Here is a 12211-nt window from a genome sequence, read left to right as displayed (position 1 = left end):
TGGATTCCAGCATTTTCCTGACGACTGATGTCAGGCTAACTGGCCTATTGTTCCCTGTTTTCTCTCTCCCTCCTCTCTTGATTAGCGGGGTTACATTTGCTACCTTCCAATCCGCTGGGACTATTCCTGAATCTCGGGAATTTTGGACGATCACAACCAATGCATCCAGTATCTCTGCAGCCACCTCTTTTAGAACCCTAGGGTGTAGGCCGTCAGGTACAGGGGAATTATTGGCTTTTAGCCCCATTAGTTTCACAAGTACATTTTCTTTACTGATATGAATTACTTTAAGTTTCTCACTCTTATTAGCTCCTTGGTTCCCTACTATTTTTGGTATGATTTTTGTGTCTTCTGTGAAGACAGGTACAAAATATGTGTTTAAAAGTCTCTGCCATTTCCTTATTCCCCATTATAATTTCACTTGTTTCAGCCTCTAAGGGACCAACGCTTACTTTTGCTACTCGCTTCCTATTTACATACTTGTAGAAGCTCTTACAATCTGTGTTTATATTTCTTGCTAGTTTACTCTTATTTTATTTCTTCCCTTTTTATCAATTTTTTGGTCATCCTTTGCTGGTTTCCAAAGCTCTCCCAATCCTTAGGCTTACTAGTATTCTTTGCTACATTATAAGTCTCTTCTTTTAATCTAATACTATCCTTAACTTCTTTAGTTAGCCACGGATGGATCAGTTTTCCCATGGAGTTTTTATTTCTCAATGGAATGTATATTCGTTGAGAATTTTGGAATATTTCTTGAAATGTTTTCCACCTTAGTTCAGGCGAGGCCGGAGGGGTGGGGGTATCGGAGGTGGACCTTTCTGTGCTCCCAGCACCCACTTCTGTTTACGCTGTGCTCAGTAAGGAGATGCCCTTGACCTGCCTCTCACCTTGCACCCTCTGTGAACTTGGGTTCATCCAAAACTCTGCTGCCCGTATCCTAACTTGCGCCAAGTCCCATCCACCCATCACCCCTGTGCTCCCGGTCTGACAACACCTCAATTTTAAAATTCTCATCCTTGTTTTCAAATTCCTACATGGCCTCGCCCCTCCCTATCTCTTAAACCTCCTCCAGCCCTACAACCCTCCAAGATTTCTGCGATCCTCCATTCCTGGCCTCTTGCACATCCCCGATTTTAATTGCTCCACCATTAGCAGCCTTGCCTTCAGCTTTTGGCCACCCTGTCCTAATATCTCGTTATGTGGCTCAGCGTCAAACTTTATTTGATAGCGCTCCTGTGAAGCGCCTTGGGGCACCTTACTAATGAAAATCATCATATGTGGCTGAAGGCTTACAGTGCACTACAACTCAAATAGTTGGCCTTAGACAGAATTGTGAAGGAAACATATAAAAGCTCTGATAATCTCCTTGGAAGTTCAGATTTACAATGGATTATATCTGCCTCCCCCTCAAATTGTGTTCATTGCATGGATTTTGTCCCAACGTATTTCACCCATGCAACAGGGGATCAATATATTTCATTGGTGTGTGAGTTTACAAGTGCAGTCAATTGCAGAGTGGGGATTGCAATATCAATGTAATTATTATTTATAAATATAGGTACATAGGAGAAAATATTGATCCCGGGACCAAAAATAAAACTCTGAAAATAACGTGTGACAAAGCTGTTTCTGTGCAGTCAGCTTGTGCTGCAGAGTAGTCTCAGCTGCTACACTGTGAAGCCTGTGCAAAAAAAGGCCAACTAATTACAGAAAGACTTTAACGCTGTCCATCCCAGGAGGTACTTGAGCACCTGGGGCAAGCCTGGTCATCATAAGAGTGGGTCTGAGATTCACTAGGATGGTTCCCGGTAAGAGGAAATACAAGTATGAGGAAATACTTGAAAAATTGGGTCAACTTTGTGGGACCACATGATTATGGGACAAAACCGTTGAAGTGTTTGAAATTATGAAAAGATGGGATGGCGTAGTTAGAAAGCAGACTCTTTCCAGTAGTTGAGGGGTCAAGAACGAGGGGCCATGGACACAAGGTCAAAAGGAATTTATGCAAGTTAAATATTTGCACAGGAACAGCACCAGTCAGAGAGCATGGCGGTGGCATTGGTCCCCGGCATTGGGCACAATATGGGCGATAGCGAATCGGCAGCCATTTTACACCATGCCCAATTTTCTTTAGACTTCAATAAAAAATGAGGTGGGGCGGGTTGCAAAACGGGCTAGCGATTCCCTACAGCCAAAAACCAATTTCACCCGCTGTACCCTAAAGTACTTGTACTTAAAGACATTTGTAACAGCGGGGTTGGAGAAAGCTCTTTGCACAAGAGAGTTGTGAGGCTGTAGAATTCACCTCCATGGTTAGTGGTTCAGGCAGAAACTAAGGGGGTAATTTTAACCTAACCCAGCAGCTGTGTAACTGATGGGATCGGATTCGGCCGCCGGTTTTACACCGCGCCTGATTTTACTTCCCATTGATTCCTGTCAATTTCCCGCTGCCTGGCTTAGGTTAAAATTGCCCTCTATGTCACATTCAAGATTAGATTGGATAGGCGGATGAAGGAATGGGTAACGAAGGAATTTGGGAACAGGGCAGGTGAATGTGATTAGGACTGTTTGCTCATGTGGAAGGTAAGCACCGACATGGACTGGATGGGCCGAATGGCCTGTTTCTGGGTTGTAACTTCTATGTATTTGTATGAGGGTAGCTCCGTGTCGGTCGTGATCTTTGTAGTGTCATACTCAATTGACACCTCTGGCCTTTGGCCAAGTCCCCGTTCCCTTCACTCTTGGCCAAACTAATCCTGAAACGTGTATAACTACAATACCAACATGCACGATTATGCCACCCCTCAATGGGTAGATAATACTGTCCCAGAGCAGAGCCAATAGGGAATGATGATCTCAGACATTGCCTCAGATGGGGCCTCAGTCCATCCGAAAGCTGGCACCTCTGACAGTGAAGCACTGAAGTGCCAGCCTAGATGGCGTGCCGAGGTCTCGGGAGCACTGCCTTGTCACCCTGGCTGTGTACCTGGTAACACTCTGCCTCCACCAGGGTGCGTAATTGGGTTAATAAATTTAGAAGGAATTTTTGTCACCAATTTTCTCCCTTTGCTTCCTTCTCAGCTGAAGTTGTTGATTCCTTCCAGAGTACAGTTCTACAGAAACCAGTAATTCCCCACTGGCACCATGCCCAAGTGACCATTTTTTATGTATGAGCCTTTGGCATTATAGGAACAGGAGGAGGCCATTTAGCCCCTCTAGCCTGTTCCGCCATTCAATGAGATCATGGCTGATCTGCAACCTAACTCCATATACCCGCCTTTGGCCCATTTTCCTTAATAACTTTGGTCAACAGAAAGCTATCAATCTCCGATTTAAAATTATCAATTGATGTAACATCAATTGCCGTTTGCAGAAGAGAGTTCCAAACTTCTACCACCTTTGTGTGTAGAAGTGTTTCCTAATTTCACCTCTGAAAGGTCTGGCTCTAATTTTTAAACTATGCTCCCTAGTCCTAGAATCCCCAACCAGTGGCATTAATTGTTTTAGGCTATTTGACAGCAGCCGAGACTGACATAGCCCTTACCCAATTGTCACAGACATGCACTTCAGCAGGGGAGGTTCAGTAACAATTAGAAGCATGATCCAAAGTTGGTTGTCCCCTCCCTAGACCTGGAGTGCCAAGACCAATCTTATCACACCTCATCTAGAGACATCTTTTGTTTCTTAACCTGTCCCATTACCATCTCCTTTTGCCTTACACCATCATCCCTTTTGTCTTTTAATCTCTCCTGTCTTCCATCCTATCACATACCTTCCCTTTGTTCTGTCCTCCCCTCCCCTCTTTCCCTGCCACACACTTGCTTAAATATCTGTTACTTTACCAACTTTTTCCAGTTTTGACAAAGGGTCAACGACCTGAAACGTTAACTCTGTTTCTCTCTCCACGATGCTGCCTGACCTGCCGAGTGTTTCCAGCATTTTCTGTTGTTGTTTCAGATTTCCAGCATCCACAGTATTTTGCACTCCTGGCTGGCCTCCCACATTCCACCCTACATAAACCTGAGGTCATCTAAAACTCGGCTGCCTGTGTCCTAACTCGCACCAAGTTCCGTTCGCCCATCACCCCTGTGCTCGCTGACCTACATTGGCTCCCGGTTAAGCAGCGTCTCGATTTCAAAATTCTCATCCTTGTTTTCAAATCCCTCTATGGCCTCGCTCCTCCCTATCTCTGTAATCTCCTTCAGCCCCACAACCCCCCGAGATATCTGCGCTCCTCTAATTCTGCTCTCTTGAGGATCCCTGATTATAATCGCTCAACCTTTGGTGGCCGTGCCTTCTGTTGCCTAGGCCCTAAGTTCTGGAATTCAGTGCCTAAACCTCTCCGCCTCGCTACCTCTCTTTCCTCCTTTAAGACGCTCCTTAAAACCTACCTCTTTCACCAAGCTTTTGGTCACCTGCCCCAATTTATCCTTATGTGGATCGGTGTCAAATTTTTTGTCTTGAAATACTCCTGTGAAGCGCCTTGGGACATTTTACTACGTTAAAGGCACTATATAAATACAAGCTGTTGTTGTTGTTGTTATTGTGTTATCACACCTACTGTTGCCCTGGCTAAGTCTCGTACAGAATGGAGACTGAACTTGGGGACATCCCCAATCTGTACGGTTCAGCTACTCACCGAACTATCAGGGCAGTAGATGGCTATACTATAGACTGAGAACATATTAAAGGCTGGAACATTTGTACAGGCAGATTTGACCCATTAATAAAAAAAAGGGACAAATCAAAATAAAATCAATAGAATGAATCAACCCGATAGGCTAAAGTCACTTAAAGAATATTAGATTGAAAAACGGGACCCATCAATCATCCTCCATCTCCTTCAACCTCTTCAAATAGAAACTCAATATTAAAATAAATCCTCTAATTGGACTGAAGGATTTCCATTTGAGTGATGTCTGCAGAGCTAGGCACAGAACCAGGGAACTAAGGTATTTATTTGAAAATGAAAAGATTCATTAATGGATAAATATTAGAGATAAAGCAATATATTCTCAGTCATTCTAATTAATATTATAAAGGGATGCATATTCTCCTTGCTAAATTGTATTTCTTGTCTTTCTCTTAAAAAATGTTGTACGCTGGTTTCTATGGTAACGTGGATGTGGCATTCCCACACAGCTCTGTATTATCAGGCGCATGAGACTAACACCGATTTTGTACAAGACCCCAGGCGGACGTAAAATATCCCCTGGCATTATTTCGAACGAGGGAAGGGGAGTTTTCCCTGGTGACCTGGCCAAACATTTATCCACCAACCAACATCACTAAAACAGATGGATCTGGTCATTTGTTCTGTTGCTGTTTGTGGGACCTCGCTGTGCACAAATCGGTTGCCACGTCTCCTACATTACAACTGTGACTACGCTTACATATACTTCATTGGCTGTAAAGCGCTTTGGGACGTCTTGTGGTCGTGAAAGGCGCTCTATAAATGCAAGTTCTTTCATTTTCTTTTCTTTACTACAGGGCAGATTTTCCATGGGGGTGCTCCTGGCAAGCTCCAGGAATGCATGTTGGGAAATTGTCCAGCACCAGACCATGATTTTTTTGCCCATTAAAATTAATTCCCAATCTTTTTGTCTGCGTAATGGAACCATTTTTAACATTTGTTCATGGGATGTGGGCAATGCTGACAAGGCCAGCATTTATTGCCCATATCTAGTTGTCATGAGAAGGTGGGTGGACCTTCTCCTTCTCCTTCGACTGCTGCAGTCCTTGTGGTGATGATGCTCTCACGATGATGTTAGATAGGGAGTTCCAGGCTATTGACCCAGTGATGATGAAAGAATGATGACATATGTCCAAGTTGGGATGGCATTTCAATGATATTGCTACTCTTGTGCTTCTTTGTGGTAGAGGCTGGGAGGTGATATTGAAGCAAGCTGCAGTACATCCGGTAGACCTGACACACTGCTACCACAGTGGTGGAAGGAGTGGATATTGAATTCAGTGGCAGGGGTGCTAATCAAGGGAACTGCTTTACCCTAGATGGTGCCATGCTTCTTGAGTGTTGTCGCGCCTGCACCCATCCAGGAGAGTGCTGAATATTCCATCATACTCCTGACATGAGCCTTGTAGATGATGGCTAGGCACTGAGGGGTTATTTGCATCCCACTGGTAGACACTCAAGCCAATAACGGCACATAGAATTACATAGAATTTACATAGGATTACATAGAATTTACATAGGATTACATAGAATTTACAGCTCAGAAACCGGCCATTCGGCCCGCCTGGTCTGTGCTGGTGTTTATGCTCCACATGAGCCTCCTCCCACTCTACTTCATCGAACTCTTTCAATATATCTTTCTATTCCTTTCTCCCTCATGTACTTATCTAGCTTCCCCTTAATTGCATCTGTTGGTCGCCTCAACCACTCCCTGTGGTAGCGAGTTCCACATTCTAACCACTCTCTGGGTAAAGAAGCTTCTCCTGAATTCCCTATTGGATTTATTAGTGACTATCTTATACTTATGAAACCTGGTTTTGGGCTCCCCCACAAATAGAAACATCTGGGGCGCCTGCCAATTCCATGAGGCTGGAAAGGCAGGTGTAACCCAGGAGTCCTGGGAGGCGGATGACAGGCTCCCATTTCCAAGGAGAGACTCAGATCTGACTCTAGCAGCCCACTTTGCAAATAATTTTAAAAGAAAATTAAATGACTTTTCAAGGTATCCAGATCACATCCTGATTTGGACCTGTAGGTGGCCAGCACTTCGACTGGTTGGCGACATGGTCTTACCAAACACACCTCCCCCCAGACCGGCACCGGGTTCCTCCGAGGGCCGGAGATGTGGTAACTCCCACCATAGTAAGTCCCCACCCTCAGCCCCATCTTGTCTTACTCCAATGGTCTTCTTTGAGGCAGGTGGAGTCTCTGTCCCTAACAAGCCATCCTGGAAGACCTGAAATAAGGTTGGAAGCTGGTGTTTCTGAGCTCTGTCATAATTTCCAGCCCTTCTGGTGCACGCCTACTGAAGGTACAGCAGGAGTGAGTTGGAAGGGCCACACATTTGGGCCCCTGAGTGTCAGCGGGCTACTTAACCTGACACATTGAATGTCAGAAGGCTTTTTGACCGCTGAGGGAGGCAGAAAGCCCAAACAACTGACATCCACATTCACTCACTACCAGCAGAGGTTGCCGGATAGCAATCAGGAGCTAGAAAATGGCCCTATTTTCCCTTCGATAACTCCAAGTCACTGAGGCCAGTTGTACCAACCCTACTGCCACCTCACTTGAAATTAGCTATCTCAGCACAGACTAAGGATCAAACTTGGGTATCCTGGTCTGCACAGCTCTGCTTTCACCACCTGAGCGATCAGCCGAACTCGACTTGCAACTGTTTCCTACATTGCAACTGTGACTATACTTCATTGGCTGTAAAGCGCTTTGGAACGTCCCATGGTTGTGAAAGGCGCTATACAAATCATAGAAACATAGAGAATCATAGAAATTTACAGCACAGAAGGAGGCCATTCGGCCCATCTTGTCCGTGCCGGCTGACAAAGAGCTATCCACCCTAATCCCACTTTCCAGCTCTTGGTCCGTAGCCTTGTAGGTTACGACACTTCAAGTGCATATCCAAGTACTTTTTAAATGTGATGAGGGTCTCTGCCTCTACCAGCCTTTCAGGCAGTGAGTTCCAGACCCTCATCACTCTCTGGGTGAAAAAATTTCTCCTCAAATCCCCTCTAAACCTCTGACCAATTACTTTAAATCTATGCCCCCCTGTTCCTGGGACTAGGGACAGGGTCACTGGCCAAGGCTTGGAAGCTAAGCAGAGCCAGGCCTGGTTAGTACCTGGAGGAGTGACCATCAGGGAAGACCAGGTGCAGAAGGTCACGGAAGGAGCCCCGAGGAGGGGCAGTTGGTGAAAAGGCCACAGAAGGAGCCCCGGGAGGGGCGGTTGGTGAGCAGGCCCGGGCGTTGGGCTGAAGATTGTCGGACAGGAGGAATGGTGGAAATGGAATGGCGGCGTGCACAGACGCAGCGGCTTTGCTTCTCCCAGGACGGTGCTATTTACGTTTAATGTTAATGTTATTTGTACTGGACTCATGGGAGCTTGCAAATCACATTTCATTGTTCATGTACTTGTGCATTGTACAATGACAATAAAGTTGAATTATTATTATTGACCCTTCTGCTAAGGGAAATAGGTCCTTCCTATCCACTCTATCTAGGCCCCTCATAATTTTATACACCTCAATTAGGTCCCCCCTCAGCCTCCTCTGTTCCAAAGAAAACAACCCCAGCCTATCCAATCTTTCCTCATAGCTAAAATTCCCCAGCCCAGGCAACATCCTCGTAAATCTCCTCTGCACCCTCTCCAGTGCAATCACATCCTTCCTGTAATGTGGTGACCAGAACTGTATGCGATACTCTAGCTGCGGCCTAACTAGTGTTTTATACAGTTCAAGCATAACCTCCCTGCTCTTATATTCTATGCCTCGGATAATAAGGGCAGCTACCTTCAGGGATCTGTGGACATGCACTCCTAGGTCCCTCTGATCTTCTGCACTTCTCAGTGTCCTACCATTTATAGTGTATTCCCTTGCCTTGCTAGGCCTCCCCAAAGGCATTACCTCCCCAAATGCAAGATCTTTCTTTCTTACAGTCAGCTGCATCTGGATCAGGCACACTCATCCATCCAATCCTGGAAATCGTGTTAATCCGGCGATCCCAGGTTTTAATCATTGATGCTTGGAATTATAATCCTACCTGCAAACATAACTGTATCCCGTTCAACTCTCCTGAAATAAATTCATCAGCTTTTATTTTCAAATGCCCTTCGGGTAACTCGGTATTTACAATGCAATTTTTTTTAAATTCATTGATGGGATGTGGGCGTCGCTGGCTAGGCCGGCATTTGGTGCCCATCACTAATTGCCCTTGAGAAGATGGTGGTGAGCCGCCTTCTTGAACCGCTGCAGTCCATATGGTGTAGGTACACCCACAATGCTGTTAGGAAGGGAGTTCCAGGATTTTGGCCCAGCGACAGTGAAGGAACGGCGATACAGGTCCAAGTCAGGATGGTGTGTGGCTTGGAGGGGAACTTGTAGGTGGTGATGTTCCCATGCGTCTGCTGCCCTTGTCCTTCTAAGTGGTAGAGGTCGCGGGTTTGGAAGGTGCTGTTGAAGGAGCTTTGGCGAGTTGCTGTAGTGCATCTTGTAGATGGTACACACTGCAGCCAGTTTTTTGTACATTACCAACTACTTGTGTTGCTTCATACCGTATTTGCGTGTTTGCTTTCAGCTTGGTGACAACTAAAGAAATAGAAGGTTCTAGATCCCATACTCCGTCAATGTCTCCGTCAGACTTTATGGACAAATTGATGGGAAGGACGTCCGGATACGACGCGAGAATTCGACCCAACTTTAAAGGTAATTACACCGCACTGAAGAAAATGCATATTTTGTTTTTTTGGGGGAGTGGATTTGAAAGATACAAAAAGAAAATACTGCAGATGCTGGAAATCTGAAATAAAAACAGAAAATGCTGGAGATACTCAGCGGGTCAGGCAGCATCTGTGAAGAGAGAAACAGAGTTACTGTTTCAGGTCGATGACCTTTCATCAGAACACGTCAGATTTGAAAGATGATGTGTAAGCGATGTTAACCCATTGTTGGCCATTGCACCAGAATGAAGATCTAAAGCAGATAGTGAGAAGAAGAAAAAAGTGACTGAAAATGCAAAGCTAGAAGGTTAAATGCTGTCTAACCTCATATATGTCATCGTCCATTGGCTAGTTTTGCTGAAAAAGTTAAATGTGAGTTGTACGTACTGTTCCCCATTTCTTGTTCACGCTTTTTTGTTAAGATCAGTAAATGGAGAAAGATATAGCCCGAGAAATGACAGTTAAACACGCGTGAGGGTTATTTCCTCTGTGTGATACGTGTAATAAAATTGTCAACATAAGAACATAAGAAATAGGATAAATGCGAGGTTATCCACTTTGGTGGCAAAAACAGGAAGGCAGATTATTATCTGAATGGCAATAGATTGGGAGAAGGGGAAGTGCAACGAGACCTGGGTGTCCTTGTGCACCAGTCGCTGAAAGTAAGCATGCAGGTGCAGCAGGCGGTTAAGAAGGCAAATGGTATGTTGGCCTTCGTAGCGAGAGGATTCGAGTACAGGAGCAAGGATGTCTTGCTGCAGTTGTACAGGGCCTTGGTGAGACCACACCTTGGGTATTGTGTGCAGTTTTGGTCGCCTTACCTGAGGAAGGATGTTCTTGCCATGGAGGGAGTGCAGCGAAGATTCACCAGACTGATACCTGGGATGGCAGGAATGACGTATGAGGAGAGATTGGGTCGATTGGGTTTATATTCGCTGGAGTTTAGAAGAATGAGAGGGGATCTCATTGAAACTTATAAAATTCTAACAGGACTAGACAGACTAGATGCAGGAAGGATGTTCCCGGTGGTCGGGGAGTCCAGAACCAGGGGTCACAGTCTAAAGATAGGGGTAAGCCATTTAGGACAGAGATGAGGAGGAATTTCTTCACCCAGAGAGTGGTGAACCTGTGGAATTCTCTACCACAAAAGGCAGTTGAGGCCAATTCATTAAATATATTCAAGAAGGAGTTAGATATATTTCTTAAGGCTAAAGGGATCAAGGGATATGGGGAGAAAGCAGGGACCGGGTACTAAATTTGGATGATCAGCCATGATCTCATTAAATGGTGGAACAGGCTCGAGGGGCTGAATGGCCTACTCCTGCTCCTATCTTCTATGTTTTTTTATGTGTCTAGGAGCAGGAGTCGGCCATTTGGCCCCTCGAGCCTGCCCCGGAATTTAATGAGATCATGGCTGATCTGATCTTGGGCTCAGCTCCATTTCCCTGCCCACTCCCTATAACCCTTCACTCCCTTATTGTTCAAAAATCTGTCTATCTCCATCTTAAATATATTCAATGACTCAGCCTCCATAGCTCTCTGGGGTAGAGAATTCCACAGATTTAACACCCTCTGAGAGAAGAAATTTCTCCTCATCTCAGTTTTAAAAGGGCGACCCCTTATTCTGAAAGTATGCCCCCTAGTTCTAGATTTCCCCCATGAGGGAAAACATCCTGGCCTAGAAATTCAGTTGCGTTTGCGCCCAATTAGGGGCGAAAGAGTGGGTTGCGCCGGAAGTTGCGTCGCGCCCGAAATTAGGTGGGCCCTAACATCGGCGTTAGCCGGTAGCGCTGCGCCGGCACCGATGACGTCATCGGTGTGCGCAGTGCCCCGGTACCGCCCGAAACCATGCCGATCCCCATCTTCAGTAGCGGCCGCCTCTTCCGTGGCGGGCGCTAACAACATCGGGAGACCGGGTCCTTACTGCAGCCTTAGCGGCGCAAGTTAAGGTGGAGGTGCGGGGCGGCCGCTTTTTTGGCGGCCGCCTGCCCGCACCTCCTTCCTCGGCCTCCTCCACCGCCCCCCCCCCCGCGGCATTGCCGGCTGGTTTCCGTGGAGCCCGGCACTTCTCCGTTGTGCCGGGCTCTTTTGCCGGCACTTGCAATCGGGGCTCCGGCCGTTGCAGGCACCTCCCCCTTAAGAGAAGGGGGAGGCCTGCAGTACAGCAGCCTGCCGCACCGCATCGGGTGGCGCAGCGGGACCGGGAGCGCTGAAATTCACTTTCAGCGCCCCAAGCGGGGCGGACACACCCTGTACCAGCGCCCGGTTCCGCTTTGGGGCGCTGAAAGTGAATATGGGGCGGGCACAACTGGCTCCGCGGCGGGCGCAAAATTTTCGGCGCAAACGTGCTGGCGGGGCTATACCCAATTTCTAGGCCCCTCTCTGCATCTACCTTGTCGAGCCCCCTCAGTATCATATATGTTTCAATAAGATCACCTCTCATTCTTCTAAACTCCAATGAGTATAGGCCCAACCTGCTCAACCTTTCTTCACAAGTCAACCCCTTCATCTCAGGAACCAACGTGTTTATAAAGCAACGCTGCACAGAGGGAACCCCCTGCAATGCCCCCACCGCCACATGGTCAGTCCTTCTCATTGAAATACATAGAAATTTCAAGACAGGAAAAGGCCATTCAGCCCAACCAGTTCGTGCCAGCATTTTACCCTCCATTGCCAAAAATTGGCCAAAATGCATGCAAGAGTGGACTGGAGCATGCTACCTGCTCTTGGAGTTAATTATATCATGGAAACCATAGTGTTGGAGAAATATCAATAACAGTGGTTTCCTTTGA

At 46.4% G+C, this 12211-nt stretch overlaps 1 protein-coding gene across 2 annotated transcripts in view; it reads left to right on the top strand.

The window, feature by feature from the left end:
- Positions 1-12211, top strand: part of glra3 (glycine receptor, alpha 3) — a 309534-nt gene that overhangs the window by 103395 nt on the left and 193928 nt on the right. For both annotated transcript variants that reach the window (XM_085977779.1, XM_085977833.1), the window contains exon 2: positions 9278-9405. In XM_085977779.1, the coding sequence (XP_085833905.1) occupies positions 9278-9405 (128 nt within the window). The remainder of the gene's footprint in view (positions 1-9277; positions 9406-12211) is intronic.

Source organism: Somniosus microcephalus, chromosome 1 (genome assembly GCF_052327205.1).
Source record: "Somniosus microcephalus isolate GS21.2 chromosome 1, FLI_Smic_1.0, whole genome shotgun sequence".
NCBI lineage: Eukaryota > Metazoa > Chordata > Chondrichthyes > Squaliformes > Somniosidae > Somniosus > Somniosus microcephalus.
The sequence above is the reverse complement of the archived record's forward strand: the minus strand, read 5'-3'. Positions and strand labels throughout refer to the sequence as shown.